This window comes from Xenopus tropicalis, chromosome 2 (assembly GCF_000004195.4).
Source record: "Xenopus tropicalis strain Nigerian chromosome 2, UCB_Xtro_10.0, whole genome shotgun sequence".
NCBI lineage: Eukaryota > Metazoa > Chordata > Amphibia > Anura > Pipidae > Xenopus > Xenopus tropicalis.
Genome location: NC_030678.2, coordinates 133,947,357 through 133,967,945, shown reverse-complemented (window position 1 = coordinate 133,967,945; position 20,589 = coordinate 133,947,357). Strand labels below are relative to the sequence as shown.

General features: G+C 39.7%; 1 protein-coding gene and 1 pseudogene across 2 annotated transcripts; one reads left to right on the top strand and one right to left on the bottom strand.

Moving 5' to 3' along the window:
- Positions 1 to 654: 654 nt before the first annotated feature.
- On the bottom strand, positions 655 to 17,913 carry slc25a30 (solute carrier family 25 member 30). Of its 2 annotated transcripts, XM_012956665.3 has the most exons (11): positions 17,771 to 17,913; positions 16,859 to 16,928; positions 14,431 to 14,520; positions 12,743 to 12,890; positions 10,713 to 10,807; positions 9,878 to 9,963; positions 7,195 to 7,290; positions 6,568 to 6,692; positions 5,994 to 6,132; positions 4,582 to 4,662; positions 655 to 3,178 (listed from the first exon to the last, which is right to left on the bottom strand). In XM_012956665.3, exons 3-11 carry the CDS (start codon positions 14,492 to 14,494, stop codon positions 3,137 to 3,139), a joined length of 876 nt encoding a protein of 291 aa, XP_012812119.1. In that variant the 5' UTR covers positions 14,495 to 14,520; positions 16,859 to 16,928; positions 17,771 to 17,913; the 3' UTR covers positions 655 to 3,136.
- A 1,330-nt stretch (positions 17,914 to 19,243) lies between these two features.
- LOC116409059 lies at positions 19,244 to 19,418 on the top strand (annotated as a pseudogene).
- Positions 19,419 to 20,589: the final 1,171 nt, after the last annotated feature.

Sequence of the window (20,589 nt, the reverse complement as noted above, 5' to 3'; positions counted from 1 at the left end):
ACCTGGATGGATCGTATTGCACCAAGTAAAAAAAGAAACCATAAAAATAAAGTGCAGGTGACATACTGCAATAAAATATAAATAGATAAATGCATAAAATAGAAAAAGTGGCTGTGTGCAGCCCCAACCCATCAGCCAGATTTTAAACATTTCTTTAAAGCTGGTGCAAAAACGGCTTGTGTGTAAACGAGTGTGTAAAAAGTACACTAGTGCCTTCAACCCACACTGATCACCGTATTCATCAGACACCCCAAGTGTTTCTCTGCCCCATCAGGACAGATCAAGAAGTGCATTAAAAAAAAAAACACAAAATTCAAATAAGGGTGCAGGCAGAAAAGCCACTAACCACAAAGCTGCATCTGAAATGAAGATGTTAATGGAGGCAGTCAGGGAGCACTAAGATAAAATAAAAATATAATTGTGTTGATTTCAGGTTTTCAATAAGGCCTGTGGCACACATGGAATTCTGGCTAGTCACAATTACATGAGCATGTTGAAGCTAGGGTAAATGGTAGGGGGGGGGGGGGGTACTGAAAGATAAATTGGTAAATATACTGTATAAATATGCAACTATTTGTGAAACAGATTTAGTGGTTCATTCTTTATAACAGTGCTGGTTCCCCATATTACTGGGGGAAAAAAGAAAACTTGGGATATACATTCTGTATTTTATTAGCAGCCTCTTTGGTTATGATAGAAACAACCACAAAGCACAAGGAAAACTAGCAAATGCAACATCACACTTTATAGAAAATGTACAATAAATACAGAAACTAGTAATAACAACAACTATTATACAAGTATTTACACAGCTTTCTAAGCATTTTAGGCACAAGGATTCTGGGGATGAAATGTAACTCTGCAAACAAGCTTCCACAGTCAACCTGTTGTAAGACATTGATGAATCTAAACTGTAATCAAAACCCATTGGTAGCAGTTACCAAAGCCTGATTGGAACCCTTCACTAGTAAAGATCAGTGGGACTCCTCACATTCCCTATCATTCTCCTAGGGCTTCAAATGTTATAATGTATTTAATAAAGTTTTAGCTTTCCCTTAGTGTAGCCATTGTATCAAACCTTGTATGCAAGTGACAAGCTGGGCTTTTTTTGCCATAGCATGATGCAATGGACTCATTTTAACCAGTTCTTGGGGAATTGCCAACTGAAAGTAGGGTTTTAGAGGCCAGCTATGAGAGGTCCTCTCTCACAGGAACAATGTATCTTTTGTTCTGAAGGAATGTAAATGCAATTTATTTATGGTTATCAATGGGCTGATATAAGATGCTGATTTGGCATTTCTTGACCAAGTTAGCAACTTAAGAGCCTGTGGTTGGGGCCTGCAGACACATATCTGGCAGGTTAGGAGACAGCATTAGCTTCTGACAGGCCTGCATAATGATCCAATCATGAGGGAGGGGTCAGACACTTTGATCAGCCTGGATTGGCCCAGAGCATGGCTGGTTCAATAGTGGCAAGCATCTGCATGGCTGGTTGAATAGTGGCAAGCATCTGCTTGTTATGCAACCAAATGAGCAGATCTTTGTGTATGCCCAGTTTTAAAGCCTTGACACAGCAATTCTGCCAATTTTTTGCTGCCCTTTCAAACACAAAATAATGCACAGCATAGCTAGCTACATGGAATTTAGTTAACTTGACAATTTTGAACCTGAAACTTTTTATATGCATACGAGTCTTTAATATGCATGTGTGCGCACATCAGATTTTGACCTACAAGCTATGACCAATTGATGCATGCTTGTAACAGATTTTTATCATTTGGACCGCTATTGATACTAATAAAGGGCTGATGTTTATTTAAGTTTTACTTAATAAAAGGGCACTAAAAATTAAAAACTATTAACATTTCTGCGTTGTGGCTGTGCTCTGATTTAACTCATGTTGCTTAGAAAACGAAAGTGATAGAAGCTTTGTCGGTATCCTGTCACATGCCACTGCAAATGAAATAGAAAATGGGCAAGTTGGAAAACCTTCAGCTTTACAGAGTTGAACTAAAACATTACGAATTTCACACACCAGAAAGCACACAGAGCTGCTCAAAATACCAAGAAAAGTGGCAGAAAAACGCAAAAGTGTCTTGTGCACATAAACATAAAAACTATGCATTAGAGCATTTTACCAGCAATGGCATTTTTCAATAAATATGTGTACATATGTGTACGTGGAATGTACTAAAAAAAACATTGAAGTAAAAGGACTTCTGTCAGTAGCACTCTAACTTTGGTGGGCGTTCTATGGCATTAAAACAAAAACTCAAAAAAATTAACTTTTTTTCATTATAATACTAAGCGACGTATGGTGCCCATCGGTTGGTTTTTGTGTTTGGAAGGTGCCTTGTTTCTGAATTTTTTCTTTTTTTGGAACAAAATTCTGAGAGTGTTGTGGTTATTGCACACATAATTGTCTTTTGGAGTCTGTCTTCATACAAAAAGGCAAAACAAAAAAAATTGGCTTACACATTACAGTGTGTAAATGTGCAACAAATCCCTTCTAGTGGGGCCTGGGAAATTTAAGTATGACTCAAGCACATATATATAGGTTTTCTATATAAATATATAATTTTGGTTTTGAAATTAGATTTATACTTTTATAAAAAAAAATCTAAAAATTGCTGAATATGAATATGTTTCAGGAAGGAAGGTGTAACAGACCACATAACAAAGTTCAAGCCAAAGAGGGTGTAACAGACACCTAACCAGTCGAAAGCCACAGTTTTAACGTAAATCTTGCTTGATTCATTTTACTCCCAAATACACAAATTCCAGAGACTTACATATTTTTGGCCAACTGTTGGGTAAAAATGATATTTCTATGGATAAATACAGACCATTAAAGGTTTTCTTGTCACTCTGTAGGTGGATTCCCATTACGAGTTCCGCTTCGTAACATCTTGAGGGTGTAATCTATGGATGCAACTTTTCCAAATCAAAGTGACATTCCTAAAAACACTGTATCAGTATCATGGGGCGCCCTGACATGTTACACTCAGGCTTTCGGCAACAGGTACATTACAGTACTGTAATGAACATTTCAAGTCATAGTGGAGAAGTCCAGTAGTTGAACAAAGTAGGATTCTGAACTTTCAAAATTGCTCAGCTAGAACCAAATCTCCCGTCATCACAGGTTCAGTTTCTTCAGCTGTTCATATGTTATGAAGAACTGCAATTTTATATTAAGGAATCAATGAAGAACAGTGTTAACAATCTACTGGGAAAGAGAAATCCTCCTTTTAGACAATAGACAAAAATCCTAATTATTTCCCACAATAACCGAGAGGTCTGGCACAGAAGGGAGACATGGCAAATTAACTTAAATGCATTTTTATAGCCAGATTAGTAATGTCTAATTAAATTAACTTCCACAATTTACTTGTCTAACTCTGCCTCTTTCCAGCCTCAACTGAAAATGCAGATTTTCAACCAAAATTAATTGTACAGCTTAAAGGAGACATATCCTATAAAATTAAGAATGTACCAGTGAATTATACTCCTCTAGATATAGAAGGAATGTGCTAAAAAAAAGTTGTATTTCAGACTGATTTATTGAGAAATTTAACCAAAACCCTACTAGCCCCGCCCATCTGTTCCACTTCCTGCTGGCTGTATTCTCTGGATGTGCAATACACTGCACTGTAGGATAGGAACCAATCAGCAGCTAGGCTGACCTGATAGTGAACTGAAGCCTGTCTTTGCTTGTGTGAGTGCAGGGCTGTGATTGGCTCTCCCCCTCCTACTGGGCTTCTGGCAGGGGCCGTTAGGGCACGCCCACTCTTCATTTCAAACTCAGACAGAGAAGTGATAGGATCTATAGGGAGCTCCAATAAAGGGGCCATTTTTGCAGATAGGATTAATTTATAGCACAAAGTGAAACCCGCACCATATATTATTCATAATTGCCTACAAAATGAGAGGTTTTCCCATTTATCCAATTTGTCCCCTTTAAGTTTTATTATTTTTTTATTGCATTATATTCCATTTAGGCCCACTATAATACTGATATATGATACCAGGCATTTGTTTCAAATCAAATTTGCTTTACAGTGAAATGGAGGGAATCCTGGGAAAGAAAAGCCAGTTTTGATCACCTGTAACATTTTACAGTACATCTAGGGAATATGCTAATCAGATCTCAACTACAGACCAGTTTCAGGGGCAGATTTGCCAAAATGTGAGTTTAGAGTTTAATACATAAAAACTCACCCATGTTATATTCATTACCAATGGATTTTTAGAAGCGAATTTATCAAATTGTGAGATCTAACTTTTACCCATTGATAAATATGTTACTAAAAAACCCATAGCAATGAACAGAACATGGGTGAGTTTTTATGTATTTAAAACTGATCTACAGATGAAAGCTCATGCAATGATCTCTTACTTCCAGTATTTCACTTTGTAAAGTAGAAATTAGGTAACTATTCTGAACCTTTTATTCATAAATTGTGTCAGTACAAAATATGTGTCAGCCAGTCCAAAGTAATTGTAATATCATATTTGGCGTCAGCCAATAACTTTACTATTTAAGGTCAACCCGTTGCTGTTCTTTGACTTTGAAAAGGATACAATGATGTTCCAAGGACCCAGTCTCAACCAGTTAGGCCAAAATCCCTTATACAACGCAAAAAATCCTTCATTCTTCCAAGTCTTGGGGCGAAAAACAGGAATAATTAACACAAAGCATTGATATGAAAGTTTACCCATAGCCCAACCCAATACATGTAGCCTGCCCTGGAACACAGAAATTCTATCCTCTGCAGGTAGTGGAGACATAGTAAGGAAGGCTAACAAAGCTTAGCTGAAGTGTATAGAGTAAATATCCTACTGTACCCTATATGTTTGCACTCTGGTTACAAGACACTTGCAGAATCCTGGCTTAGTACTGAGGTTTTAGAAAGGGAAATGCAGTAAACTAACAAGCTGTAGGTACAATGCTCCATAAAAGCTTTATAAAGGGCAACAATTCTGCAGCCAGGGACAGAACTAGGGGTAGGCAGAAGAGGCACCTGCCTTGGGCATAACAGTAGGGGGGGGGCCACCAGGCAGGTACCTCTTCTTTCACCTACCACTGGTTCCGGACCCTTTCCCCCCACTGAAGCGCCCCAGTAACCCTGCCGCTCTGTGTGTGCACATTGTGTGCTCGCTTGCGCCAGTGCACACAAGGTGGTGGGCAGGCCAAGCTGACCAGGTTGCCTAGGGCGCCTGGCACTATCTGCAGCACTGTACAATAAATAGTTATATATGTTAAACATATAGGTTACAGGGCAAAAAAGCATGGAAAAAAAAAAACCCTGGCTGAGAAAATTCCCAGAGTGCCATATACTTTGGGCTAAATGCAGTGCAAAACTCACCTTTCTTAACAAGCTCTTACACAATTTAGTAAATGGGGCCCCGCACCCCCAGAGGTGCCCCAGCCGGCCGCGTCCCCCCCCCCCCTCCGCCCAATGTCCTCCCATGAACGCGTGTAAGTGAAACTCAAACTCATCAGGGGAGGTCCACCTGTGGCAAGGGGGAGCGCCGACAGGGGTCAGGTCTGTGCCGCCGGGGCCCACCGGGTTTTTTCCCCGGTGTCCCGACGGCCCAGTCCAACCCTGATGTCTTTCATATAATAGAAATCGTATACAGATTTTAACATTCCTTTAAAGATTAGAATGCTATGTAATTTAATCTTGTGAGAAATACTTTCATGTGGTTTTGACTGTAGAAAGACCAAGGCAATGTGTGCTGTGAGGCGAGTCAATAGTTTTATTGAATAAAACCACTGAAGTGTAATCCAGTGCAGGAAAATCCCTATGCATGGCAGTGGGAGGAGGTGGCAGGGACGCTATTACCAGGATGAAAAATTTTATATTTTTACTTAGTGTGGAATATATTACCTAAGCAATGTTTGAAGGAAGAAAAAAAAAAGGGCAAGAGGTTTCTGTTAAGCTGTTGATTTTTCAGGTGTATTTTTCTGCAGTTTGTGTGCATATACATACCTGCAATAAACAATCCAGAGTGCCCTTGTAACTTGAATTTGACACATTGCGTATTGACCTTTGGTTCATCATTCTAGTTCTCACAACATCAACAGGATTTGATGCCAAAGCTCCAGCCAATCCGCAAGTAAAGCTGGCTCTAAACAAAAGCAAATGTCACAATGCTTACATCTGTTACAAAGTACAGGTCGGACTCACTCATTCAAACAAAACTTTGCATCTGATCAGTGCCAAGGTATACTGGTTGCAAAACAGGTGTCCTACATCATGGGATATGGAGTTTGGCTACATAAGGGAGTTCACGGTTTGTAGTATGGCACTGTCTCTCATTAATAAGTGGCTTGACCGACAAAGATAAACTCCATGTATGATAACAGTTCCACTGCAGGAATAGCGTCAAGAAAATCATGAGTGAATGTGTAAATACATTACCTTGTGAATGACATTTAAGTAAAAGTGATGAATACTTGTGGGGTAATATATAATTTTGTAGGAAGTTATTTTTTCCTTAAAGAAACGCACAGGTTTTCAGTACAATATTTAAGAAAGGTATACAAATTTTAACATTACTTACAAAAAGTGAGTGTAGACTGTGTCTCCCATAAGTCCTGAAAGTATCAGATGCTTCTTGGTGATATCATATACAGGTAATTCCACACCAACCACAATAGCTGCTCTCTGGGCAGTGAGAGATACCCCCTGCAATAAAAATGATTTGAGAGAGTGTAGTAGAAACAAGTATATACGTTACAAAAGGTATTGTTTAAAAAAGTAATCACTCGGGAAATGATAGTTGACCCTAAATTCTACATTTGCAAGCAATAGCATAACCAACAATGTATTCTGGTTTTTAAGCATTCAGGCGTAAGAGAACACAAAAAGTCTGCAAGGTAAAGGACTATATGAAGTCGTAGTGAATGTCTCATTCATTCCATTCCAATTCCATTTAAGGCTGCAGCTCCTTAAACGATTACAGGTGCTCAATTCATTTTGGACTAAACATGTCCTATCTAACTTTCTAAACAAAAGAGTGCAAGCTCTGTTGCAAACACCTGAAAATGAGGTGAACATCCAATACATTTTGTAGTTACCTTTATCCCTAAACAAAATGCATCGGCAGCTTAAAAGCGTAGTTCACCTTTAAATTAACTTTTATTATGATATGCTAAGACACATGTGAACATTGTCTTCTATAACTTGCCTTCCACAGTCCTCTGGTCCCTTCCTGCTGGTAAATATTGATGAAGTTTCCAATCATTCCTCCTTGGATTAAACTGCCTTGAGCCTGCATTCTTATCTTTAAGTTGGGACACAAAGCAAGAAAGCAAAGATGTAAATACAACCACATAATAAATGTTTTCAATGTTAACCAAAATACCTGCTTCATCTCCCCATATTTATTTCTAAGACTACGGGCATTTTGTGGAAGTAGTGATGTGCTAAAAACAGCATATGCAAATGATAACAGAATGAAGGAATCAGAAAAATCACTCTTTAAAGGGGGAGTAATGCTCCATAAATTGTGCCCAATCTGCTGTACCTTTGTCAAAAAGCTTCTGTACCAGTCCAGAGATATAAAAATTTCCTCCAAACTAGTCCACTGGAGCCCTAATATGTCATTTGGGTTTCAGCCAGCGCCTTCTTGAGACATCAGGCACATCCCAAGCTGGCTAAATATATGGTGGGGGCAACGCTGTACTTATCTAGGGGACAACTTTGGGGTAAAATCACTTTCCTGTTTTAGGGCTTATAGGTTGTTACATACAGCTCTATTGCAAATGTACCATTGCGTGGGCTACATTATTATGTGGATTTAGCTGTCCATTAATAGGGGTTTAAGACAGCTGCTATCTATATAGAGAAGATATATGAAACTAACTGCCAGGCAAGCTGCCAGTAACAATTCAGCTGTGAAGGCAGGCAGCATTGGGGCAGCAAAAAAAGGAAATCTGTAAAGTCCCATTCCAAATCAATTCATATGTAATTTAAAAAAAAATACTAATTTAAAACCACTAATTTAAGGTCCTATACCAGACAGGCAGTGATAAGTAGGTTTTTTTCTGAATTAAATCTGCAAAAATATGGATATAGTTATGCAGAATGTTATCAGTGTCAATAAAAGTGGGTTGTAACAGTTGTGCCAGCTAAATCCAACAGGGAACAGGTCAGAAAGACATGTCATCTATCAAATAGTCTAATTTTTTGGGACTGCCAACAGGGTCAGAGTGTCATTAGCCTGAAAAATGATCTACTTGATCCCGGGATTCCCTCCTACAGAATATCTGCAGTAGATCAGGTAACTGGAGTCATAGTTATATTTAGAGTGACAAATATACTCAACACATCCATATAACTAAAGGGTCAGGGATTAACCAAGATGTTATTTTTAAAGTCCGGGAAAGAATGTTCTGTCTGTTAGGCTGCCTGCCACCCTGCTGCTCTTCTAAGCACGTGTTCTGTACTCACACAAAATGTTATGTGCATGGTGTTCCCATGCCACCTAGGACATTACGTCAGCCTGTCTTGTGCAATTAGGAACACATGGATTATTTCTCCACACACTTCAGCCACATGTTAGAGATAATCAGAAATCAATGCAAAATGTTACAAAAATCATATTAGGCACCCACTCCACAAATGAAAAAACAACTACAGCAGGGATCAATGTTTAAAAAACAACATATTTACAAATGTTAATAACCGTTACATTTTATGTCACCAACTTTAAAACATTAGAACAAATTGTGGCATATGAATAAGTCTGGGCACCCTAGGGATGTCCGTAGTTAGTAACACCCCCTTTGGCACAGATCATAACCTGTAACCACTTTTGTATCCAGCTTTCAACTCTTATTGTAGGGATTCTTGCCCACTCTTCCTTGCAGATCAATTCTAATATTTCTTGCAGATCTTCTTGGTCCTACTTGTATATTTAAGATCTACCCACAGGTAATTGTAAAGGGCAATTCCAAAACCTTCTGCTTTCTTTTCCTCAAGTAGCTCAATGTGGTTTTGTGGGGGATGGGGGTCATTTGGTGGGTCAGATTTCAATTAAGATCTGCAATTGTCAACAGGTGGCAACTTATAATGGATATTAAGGCCTAAGATTAATGCCAGACATGGAATTTCATTCATTCGGGTGCAGGCACAGGTAGGAGGTGTATGGCACTATTTTTGGAAAGCGATTTTTGTCTGACATTAGCCTAATAAGATAATTATGGTCAGAAAACTTTCAAAAACAGTGATTCTGAATATCTGCAAGTGGAAGAGTGCCCTAAATTTGGCACATGTCACAATTACTATTTTGTTTTTTGTTCCTATAACTTAAAGTTTATTAAATAACATGTAAATGTACATTAACATACAAATATGTTTTTTAACAAACTAATTCATGAAGAAGATGCATTCTACTTTTCACTTACAAAATTAGATAAATATATAGTTTGGCCAGGGGTACCCAAACTTTCACACTGAACTGTATATGAATAATGCATAAAACATTTTTAAAAGATGAATGAATTTATAAATGGCTTTGCGGCATGAAGACCAAGTGTACTTCCAAAAAGAGCCTCTTGCAGACCTGCAGTCATCACAGTCTTTATTTGGCAACTAACATTTGTAAGGCTTCCCAACACTTTTTACATTTAAATACAGCTTATGTTTAAGAGAGGTTGGGGACTCCCGTTATACAGGTATGATAGCTTGCTAGGTTGTAAAAGGAATACTGTATCTGAACATATCACCTAAATTGATAACTTTCTTTATTAGGCCACTTATTCTACATTACATTAGCAGTTATTAAATTTTCTTTCAGAGAAACCAATTAAGCAAGAAGCTTATATTTTTGGCCCGAAGTGCAAGAACAAGCACAATTTGTATGATACCTTTAAAACATCTGTAGGATTGGCAATGCAGGAAGAAACCACCCCTGACAGTACACCACAGAATACATTGATGACTAACGTTTCATCTGTAGGTGAAAAGAAACAATTTAGTTAAAGCATATTCGTTTAAAGAAGCTGTCTAATAAAATATAGCTTTCCATCCCAGAAATGTATCAATATAGCCGCCATTCAACCATGTATAAAGCTAAAGATGAACAACATATGTATACATCACAAATGTTAATTTACAAATGTAACAGTTGTACGAGCAAAATAAAAAAAAAAAAAAAAAAAAAGCCGCCATTCCACTCAGCAAATATTAAAGGGTTGGGGTGAGTTCTTAGCATTCTTGAGGGAGGGGGGAGCAGGAGGGGAGAGAGGAAAGAGCTGCATGTCTCTGGCACAGGAATTACCGACACAACAAATCTTTTGACACGGGACTCAGTGCAGCGTTTCTGTGAGTGCTTATGGCTGTATTTACATAAACCTCTCTGATAAAGCTTACTTAGTTTTTACCTTTCTTTCTGCTTTAATATCTTCAACATTGTAAACTCAAACTACTGGGAACGGAAAGCTCTACCACCTGGAGTTACTGTTGCTTATGACATACATTTCTAAAATATTCTATTAGAATACTAATTTACAAGAGAAAACAATAAAAAATACATTTAAGCAGATTACATAAGTTAAAAGCTTATGATGAACTACATCTTTCCTATTTCTTTTATGCCAATTCACACAATTAATAACAGGATAACTGTAAACAGCAATAATACTGCATGAAAAATTCAAGGCTTTTTCCAGAATTAATAGGAAGAGAGTCATATTTACCAACCTTCTGGGCAATCAACAAACAATCTTTTCAAGCTCTGGTAAGTGCCAATTTTAATGGTGCCATACGACGCCTGCCGTAACATTGCAGGTGCTATTCTGCAAAGAAAGGGAATATAACTATAGAATAAATCTCCCATGCCAATTGAAATCAATCAAGCATGCGCAGCAGGCACCTCTTTAAGGTCATTATAGCCGGAGGGAGAAGGAGGGCTCTGAAAGCAAAAGTGGGCGATGCTTTATGCTACACAAGGAAGTAACTTAGAGCTGTAGTTAAAGTAATAGGGAAACAAAATATATCGGATTGCAGGGACAAATTTATGTTATTCTGGGGGCTGTAGAAAGTAATTTTAGCAATTTAATAAAAAAAAAAAGGTTTACTTATTCTTTAAAGGAAACCTATACTCCCAGAATAAATACTTAACCAACAGATATTTTACTGTATATAATATTTAGTGGCCTATTAAAGAATCTCGCCAAACTGGAATATATATATCAGTATTGATATATATCATGTTGCCCTTTTACATCCTTTCCCTTGAGCCACCATTTAGAGATGGGCTGTGTGCTCCCTCGGAGATCACATGACCAGAAATAATTCAGTTCTAACTGTAACAGGAAGTAGTGTGGAAGCAAAAGGCAGAACTCTGTCCATTAATTGGCTGATGGGGCCTAGCATGTATGTGTGCCTTGGCTTGTTTGTGTGCACTGTGAATTCTATGATCCCAGGAGGCAGCCCTCATTTCTTGAAATGGCAATTTTCTATTTAGGATTACCTAATAGCACATACTACTGTAAAAGTATATTTTAATGAAAATGGTTTATTTAGATAAATCAAAGTTTTATATAAGAGCTTGTTTATACAAAATATTTTTTTTACAGACATACATTGTTTGGGGTATAGTTTTCCTACTGGTAGGAGCCTCAAAGAATATTACAATTCACAACTGCTCAGGACCAAGAGGCATACTCTGTATACAGTTTACAATAGCAGCCACTGCTGATATCAGTCCCTTGGACCGATTCGGCAGCTAATCGGCCCGTGTATGGGCTGAACCGAGCGGCCTGGCTGACCGATACCTGGCCTGAAATCAATCTCAGATCTCAATCGGCCAGGTTAGAAAATCCAGTCGGATCGGGGACTGCATCGGCTCGTTGATGCGGTCCCCGAACCGACTGCCCCATGGCCGCAAATGATCGGATTATTTTTTTTTTAAGCTACTTGCTATCCGATATCGCCCACCCGTAGGTGGAGATATCGGGTGAAGATCCGCTCGCGGATCTTATAGTGTATGGGGACCTTTAGGGTAAAGAACTATTATTAAAAACAGCCACAAAAAGTTATTTTGTATACTATAAACCCATATTCAGCTCAGATGGCTTAGTCATTACACCCACTAATTAATTCATCAGCACACAATTAAAAAAAACACGTTTATCTCCATTTAAAGGTGTGTCAGATAGACAGTGCCATCACTTGCTACAGGGGAACATGGGAACTGTGCCAAAGTCACAAAACAGAAAAGCAGCATAAGGAAATGCTTTATTGTCACCCCACTCCCAATGTTGTCTTACAGCATTAAGTCTATCAGGAGCAGATTTTTATCTTGAAACTGTAGAGGTGGGTGAAAGGCAAGGTATGCAGCATTTTACTGTTGCAGGTTTTTATAATTACTACTAACATGAGACATGCTCGGGTGTGTTGAGTAACAACAAACTATAATAAAAACACTGTGCTGGCTCCTGCACACAAAACATTTGCTTTCTTTTGACAGGGGTGGATATATCTGAATTGTTCTTGTCAGCAATTCAAGAACTTCAGTAGATGGCGTAGCAAAATAACTAAAAAGTGGGACAGTTTCCTATTAATATTAATGAAGTGTTAATCTGAAAAATATTTTGAATATGGCATAGCTCACTGCCAGTCATAGAGGCATAGATTAGGCAAGCCTATTAGCAGCACAGCTGGTATGGTATAACCCTCAAATACTGTTACCACTGTCACACTTTCAAACCAAAGTAGCTGGCACTTACCCAGAATAAAGTGCTTTCACGCCTTCTTCCTTCCATATCCTCACAATTGCATGCAGCATTCCCCTATATCGGATTTCCTTATATTTGGCATCATTAGCTTGACCCTGTACCTGGAGACGAGTTTTGGTCAAGTCTATGGGGAATGTACCTTAAAAAGGAGAATGTGGACTAGATTTAAATACCCATGTTGTAAAGCTTAAAAATATGAATTTGTCTTTGTTTATACAGAGCCAGCAACTTACACAGCGCTTTACATTGATTTATAAAAATTTGACAAACAAGGATTACACAATAAAAAAAATGGAATCAGAGGGCCCTGCTCACAAGAGCTTACAATAATAACAAAAATAAGGTCCTCCACCTTTTTTTAGCGATTTTAAAGTACTTCGTAAATGTAGTTTCTATTGAAAACTATGTTTGTCTGCCACTTTCTGTCCTCCAGGTCTGCCTCTTTAACAGTGTAAAAATGTCAGATCTTCCTTAGGTCTTTAAATCAGCCGGACTGAAAAACTGTTTCAGGAGTCAAAGTCAGGAGCGCAGAGAATGTAAACAGACAGACACTTCTCTTAGGACCATGTGAATTGGCATTGGGAAAGCATACATGTTACTTGGTTTTCCGAAGTCAGTGAAATTACCTGCAGGAACTTTGAGCAACTTCGGTAAAAGAAGCAACACATATAGCTTCCTCAATTCACTTAATTGCCGGTGGAAAGGCATTTTGGGGAGATTAGTTGCCCACGGTAACCGCAATTTCCCATAAACCATAGCCCTTTATAGCAATTACATTTACAAATATCTTTTTTAAAATTTTTATAATATAATATAATATATATATACAGCATTTTAAAGTGTATTCATTGTTGCTTTCTGACAAGTAGCTCAGGGTTGTATAGGGGGATTTTTTGATCACCACATGTAGCACTAGGCAAAACACTGCATGTGCCAAAGCCCTAAGGCTAATGTCACATGGGCAGACTAATCTCTTCTACTTTTAAAATAGGTTTATTGTTCCTGTTAAGGCATTATTGGCTACTTTCCACACAGAAAACAACAAAACCTGTTTCTACTTAGCTACAAGCAAAGAAAAAAAAAACGAAGAAAGAAAAATATGATGTACAATTCCCTAAGGCAGTGTTTACCATTTTGTCATAAGAACCCAAATAAAGTTGCAGAATCGGTTTTACAATGTAAATCATGGGGATTTAACCAAATAAGCACAGAGACTAACCTAAACCTTTGATCAAAAATCCCATGAATAAGAACTCTATTACAGCCCCAAGAGATCAATGAAATTTAATTCTATGTAGCAAATAATTATCTCTGAGGCATAAGCCCAAGGCTTATCATCAGGCAAAACCCAAGTGGTTAATCACCAGTCAAACAGTACCTTCCTAAAGTAGCAAGTTTCTGTACAGAATGAGGTAACAAGTTGATGGCACTGGATTTTAACCGCCACTGCCTTCTGCATGAGAAAAGCATGATAATAGCCCATTTTCAAATTCTAGCAAAGCCTTTTTTCCCCAAATGAATTTAACTTTAAATCTTCTTGTGTGGAATCTATTGATACAGTTGTTGAACTAGCTGGAGAAAACTTTTTTTGTATATGCATTAGGATAAATTTGTCCAACAAAGCCAATGTCCACTTTTTCTTATAAAAATAATAATAATTATAATAATAAAAGACTTACCACATTCAGCAGTGATAGAGGCTAGCCCCCCATATATAAAGGGCTTCCAGTTAAGAGCAGTCATATTCCCCCTAGACGTCTCTATTTTGCCTGTGGGATAAAAAAAAAAAAAAAAAAAAAGATTGTTTAGAACTGAAATCAGGAAAAAATACAAAGTTTAGAGAATAGACTTAACTTAAATGATTAGATTTAAACATTTTAAGAAGTATGTAAACCGCTGTATTCTGCTGGATGGAAATCTGCCAACATCACTAGAATAGGTAGCCCCAAAACATGCAACTGAGTGTTTAGCCAGAAATCCTCCTATACAAGTTCTTTAAGTTACAGAAACTTGCTACTTTAGGAAGGTACTGTTTGACAGGTGATTAACCACTTGGGTTTTGCCTGACGATAAGCCTTGGGCTTATGCCTCAGAGATAATTATTTGCTACATAGAATAATAATAATAATAATAATAATAATAATAATTAATTTTCATTATACTTGCAGAAACTTGCTCATAATTAAGGACAGGCAGCACAGCCAGAAAATGTCCAGTTTGTTATAAACCTAGTCAAATGAATTTTTAAGTAACTTTTTGGTGTTACTGCTTCTTTAAGTATAATGAAAATGAATTATTATTATTATTAACATTTATTTATAAAGCACCAACATGGTCCTTGTTTCTCCAATAACCTATTTAAAATGTTAAGTTATTCTTGGTAACAATGAGCAATACCCTGGAGGAATATTTAGCACCTGAAATAGGACACCAGCCAAACATTCCATGGAGTACCCCTTCCACTGTTACTGGAATTCCTCTGTATGTAAATAATTAGCTTGGGCGCTCAGTACAAAGCCCCTTAGGGGGCGACTAATCTCCCCGTGTGCCACAGCCCTAAGAAGTGAGCAAACCCACATTTTGAGTCCAGTACAGGCAACATATTGCCATTTGCAAAATGAATTGTGTGTGAAAACACATTTTCCCCTTAATCTGACACACTCACCTCTCTGCACACACAGTTTCAAAAACTATTCTCCCAACTACGATATAGACCATGCCTCCCTTTTATTACCCGAAACATCCCTATGTGCCATAGGCATCACATGCGCAAAGACAGTGGCTCCTAACAAAACATGATTCTAAGCACCCTTTCTCTCTCTCTAGAAAGTTTGATGCAGTGTAAGTCCAAGTACTTAGTACTGTGAATTATAAATATTAGGATCACCTCATGCAATTCATTCACCTTCTGTGAATACAATTAAAACACTTTTTTTTAATGTAACATAAGTTCTGGAGGCTCTTTATAATATGAAATACCATTACTATTGTAATGCAGAGGGAGCGCTGCTCTAGCTGTTAGAAGCCCTGCAGGCACTATAAGGTTATAACTCAAAGGAATGCTGCTGCCCTTCACCAAGGTTAATAAGAACATGTCCATGACATGCTGGCATTTAGGAGTTTTGAGACCCTGTCCATGTTGTTAGCCAGTTGTGGCAAAAAAAAGTTGTATGTAAATGAATCCAGAAGTTCCAGTACATTCTAAGCCAAGTAGTAGTTCAGTTTTGTGTAACAAAGGGTGCATATGTCTTTTGAAAAGCTAAATAATACATTTCATCTAGTTTGCTGCCTCACTAATAGAATGGTGGCTTCTTGCTACTTTAGTCCATAAATTCTCTTATATGGATAATCAATGCCATTCTCAATTTCTAGCACCCAATGCACAACTATGTGGCCTGCTGGGTAATTTCAGCACCCTGCCAGCAGAAAGTAGAAAGGGGGCACTTTGCACTCTAAACAACATTCTGTTCCTTGCAATAAACGGACTTCATGCATGAATACCAATCCCAGGGAAACAAAGGAAATTAAAGTCTAGTTATAAAACAGAATATGTTGCCCTTTACATTAGAAGAGGCTCTTGATAATGGTGCTGTCTCCATGCATTTTTCCTTTTAACTAGCTATTACTAAAAACCATCAAACCGCAGCCTGTCCATACAATGCTGATAAAGTACTTTGCAATCTGTTTTTTTGCACTGTTTTGTGTTTGCTCAAGATTCATATCAGGTTTAAAATGCCCTTTCTTGCATCATTTAACTGCTTAGTATTGATAAGGACCGGAAAAAACATAATCACATAGGTGCTGTTAAAATGCCAGGCCTATAATTCTCAGATCTAGCAATCTGGCCTATGAAGAATACACAAGCTGTCATTCATAAGCACAAACACATGCAAAGAACCCTCCGTAAAAAAAAAAAAAAAGAACAGTACATTGCATTTGTCAAGAGCAGCTGGGCTCCTCTCAAAGCCTAGTCATTTACAGTAGGTTGTGCCCTTTAAATTCCTGGCCACTAAACTAAACACTTCTTCATGGGCAAACTACAGTGTCATTAGTAGGGGTGCCCTGGGGGTTATCTGATACATACGTAAGTACTGGAGAGGTACCTACCCTGTTGCTGAAATTACTTTAGGCCATCTTTTGGTAAAGGAATAAGATCAAAGAACTGGCAGAGCAGGACCTGTAGGTATGTACATATTTCAGATAAAGGTGACTGTTGACAAAGCGACAGTTGTGAATGGGATGGCCAATTAAACTGCTGCCTGATGATAATCAGGTCTATGGAGACAATATACAAGAATGGGGGGTTCAAAGATAATTACATTAACAGAACCAGTGTCTCACAAAATCAAATAGTGATTTAACTTTAGAACAAAAGTTCCTTTCACCATTGTTCTGAAGAAGCTAGGAGGCAGGAGAATGTTTTGTGCATTTTAATTGCACTATTTAATATATAATAACTGCATAACATCAATATACCAGCAGCATGAGTGTGAGTTGTGTTAGTCATAGGATTTGCAGTTGTACAAGAGATTGTGCACCCCAGCTTTAAAGACACAATTACACACACACTTTTTGCATTGCTGTGAGTAACATATAATATTAACTGCAAGGAGACAGGCAAGTTAGGAACATGCAGGTAAGAGCAACACATTGCCATGTTATCTGAATGATAGTGTAAGCCTGCCAGCCCAGGCAGCCGCTCTATGGGGAAGAGCTAGTGGCGGTACCCCTAGCCATGAAGGCCTCCGCTAGGGCAGCACTCCTGGTTGTGTCAGCGCTCAGAGCCGAGCACACGATAAGGCTACACGCTGCCCCTGTCACTGCCGCAGGCTCCGGGCTCACCGCTGCACCGCAAACCCACACACGCTCCCCATGTGGCACACACAAGCGAGACTCCTTCCTTAATACAACGTCCGCCAGCCGGATTCTCAATGGGGGGTAGGAAATAAGCAAGCAACCTGCAAAGCGACATTTTCTCTGCCACTGCTGCTACACAGCACTGGGGAAGCTAGCACCTACCTTTGAGAAGAGGAGCAGTTTCAAACAGAAGGCTCAAGCAACAAAGAAGTGACGAAGGAGTGCCACCGAAGAATTAGGTGACCCACTGAGGATTCCCCTCCTACTGTCTGACCTCCCATGGCTGTGATAGTACCTCCCAGTCTCCGACCCGCTTAGCTCCTCCCACGCCGCCAATTAAATAATAGGATTGGCTGAATATGGGCATGAACACGTGGTGCGCGAATGATTAAGAGGTGGGGGGGCGGTGCCCAGCGCTACTGTTTTATATAAGGCTCTGTCGCCTATCGCGATGCTAGTGGGACGTACTTGGAATTGTTTGAGATACAAAGTGAGACGGATTAGACAATTACAATCAAGTATAATCAAACCATATCACGTGACTGGCCAGTTTACGATTTATACATAAATAAAGCATAATGACAAAACCATTATTTACCAACCATTCTTGACAAAATGCATCATAAGAACTTTCATTTAAGTTCTAGTTAGTTACTGAAAGCATGATTAGACTGTATTGGGGATACCACAGGCATCTGCTGCTGGAATCCTCCTGCTCTCTCCTTAAGGTGGCCATACAGGGGAAGATACACAGATCTTCTCACACGGATCTTCCCCAATATGCCGACCTAAAAGTGGGCGATATCGGGCTAATTAGTTCAGTTAGCCCTAAGGCCAAACCATCGAATTATAACGGCGAGCATAGGCGCCATCAGATCGGGGGCTGCACCAATGAGTTGATGTGGTCACCAATCCGATGGAAAATCAAACCTGCCTGATTGAGATCTGCCCAATGTAAGACAAAGTATAGCATACAAAATCCTTCAGCTAATATTCAAAGCCCTATATTCCTCTGTCTTACTGTACATTACTGGCAGGGCCGGACTAGGGGCAGGCAGAAGTGGCACCTTCCTAGGGCGCAACAGTGAAGGGGCGCTAGGCAGGTACCTCTGTTGCCACCCCTAGTCTGGGATCTCTTACCCAGACAATTCATTTATCGGTGCTCCCTCCCTGTACAGCGCTCCCTCCACTACCGGAATCTCCGCTGCATGCTTGCAAGCACACGCGGGGAGGGGGGTTGATGGAGCGGTTGGGGGCAAGGTGGCAGGCCGGTTGGCCTAGGGTTCCTGACCGACTTGGCCCACCTCTGATTACTGGTATGGGCTGCAAATAGGGGCAAGGAGGGTGCTCCCCCCTGGAATTTTGCATACCTCCCAACATGTTTCTGCTCATAGCCCACTGTCCCAGATAGTTGTTAAAATGTCCCATATTGCCCTGCTTGTCTTTAATCTTATCTCCTTGAGAAAAAATTTCAAGATGGCTGTGCGTTCCGCTATAGAATGCATAGTAATCTTGGATTTTGTACAGGAGCCAGGAAAAGGGGGACAGATAAGAGAGTGTGGGAACAGCAGGAAAAAGGAAATTTGGTGTTGGTGTTCTGTCTGCAAAGTGTATGTAAGGCAATGCTTTTATTTTATCGCGTCTTGGCCTTTTGGCTAAGATCAAGTGTAGTATCGAATTTAGAAACACTTGGTTCTAGGTTGCCAAGCGGAAGCTTTATGAAAGTGGAGGAGCTGTGTTGCCATAAGGGAGAGCTGCTGGCTTATTTTAGTCAGGGGCTTTGCACATGCTCCTTCTGCTTAATCATGCTTCACTTTTTTTGCCCCAGCCATTAGGTGGGCAGGAGGTATTTTTCTTTTTTTTTTCTTTCCGGCCACCCCAGCCTTTTCAAGGCAATCAATGGCATTGCACTCACACACTTCAGCACCTTTTTTGTGTTTGATATGTGCACCCTGGATGGGTGTCATAGTCCTCTGGGCTTGACCCCAGGCCAAGACTTGGCGGGTCTCACCCTAGCTTTAGCGAAGGTGGATCTACCTGCACATGCTGTTCATTGGCGACAGCCTTGGAAACATGAGCATCGGAGCCCATGCCTTCGGGTAGGACTCACACGCAATGATTCAATAGGATCTGTTTTTATCAGCAGGTGGATACCTCTTAGCTAATGGAGGTATAGGATTTTCCAACTGTTGAATGAGGTAGAGAGGCACTTGGTCCTCTGGCCAAAGGGGCGGCACTTGACTGGAGCCCGAGATAGCGCCCCAGGCTTTACATCCCAGATTGGAGCTCTCTACTTAAGGGCAGTGGCACACGGGGAGATTAGTCGCGCGCGACAAATCTTCATTGTTGCGGGCGACTAATCTCCCCACAATGCCATCCCACCAGCTATAATGTAAATCACCGGTGGGATGGCATACGCATTGCTGCAATGTCCCGAAGTCGCCCGAAGTTCTCTTGAGACTTTAGGTGACTTTGGGACATCGAGATTTAAATTCTAGCCGGTGGGATGGCATTGTGGGAGATTAGTCGCCCACGACAACGAAGATTGGTTGCGGGCGACTAATCTCCCCGTGTGCCACTGCCCTTAGCCTAAAGCTGCCAATTGTGTCTACCTGAGATGCCTGCTGGATTAGTAGTCCCGGAACCACTCTGTTAGGAACCTGGGAGATATATAAGCTGAACTTTCCCAGGTTTCCTGATAGTGACCATACCACACAGGTTATGGAGAAATCTCTTTCAATGGGTGGTTGTTTTCTCTGCAAATTTTTTGTTGCGGTGAATTTTTAATGCAGCAAGGCCTTATTAAATGTTAAAGTCACATAACACACTGATGGCGGTAGTGTAACAAGCAAGCAGCAGACCCTGCGACCGGAAGAGGGGGCACAATAAAGACCTGAATCCTGTGCCCTGGCACTGTCTGACTATTTCAGTCATTGGCATGTGGGTGTGGATGGGGACGTTGCATATATACATTTTATCTT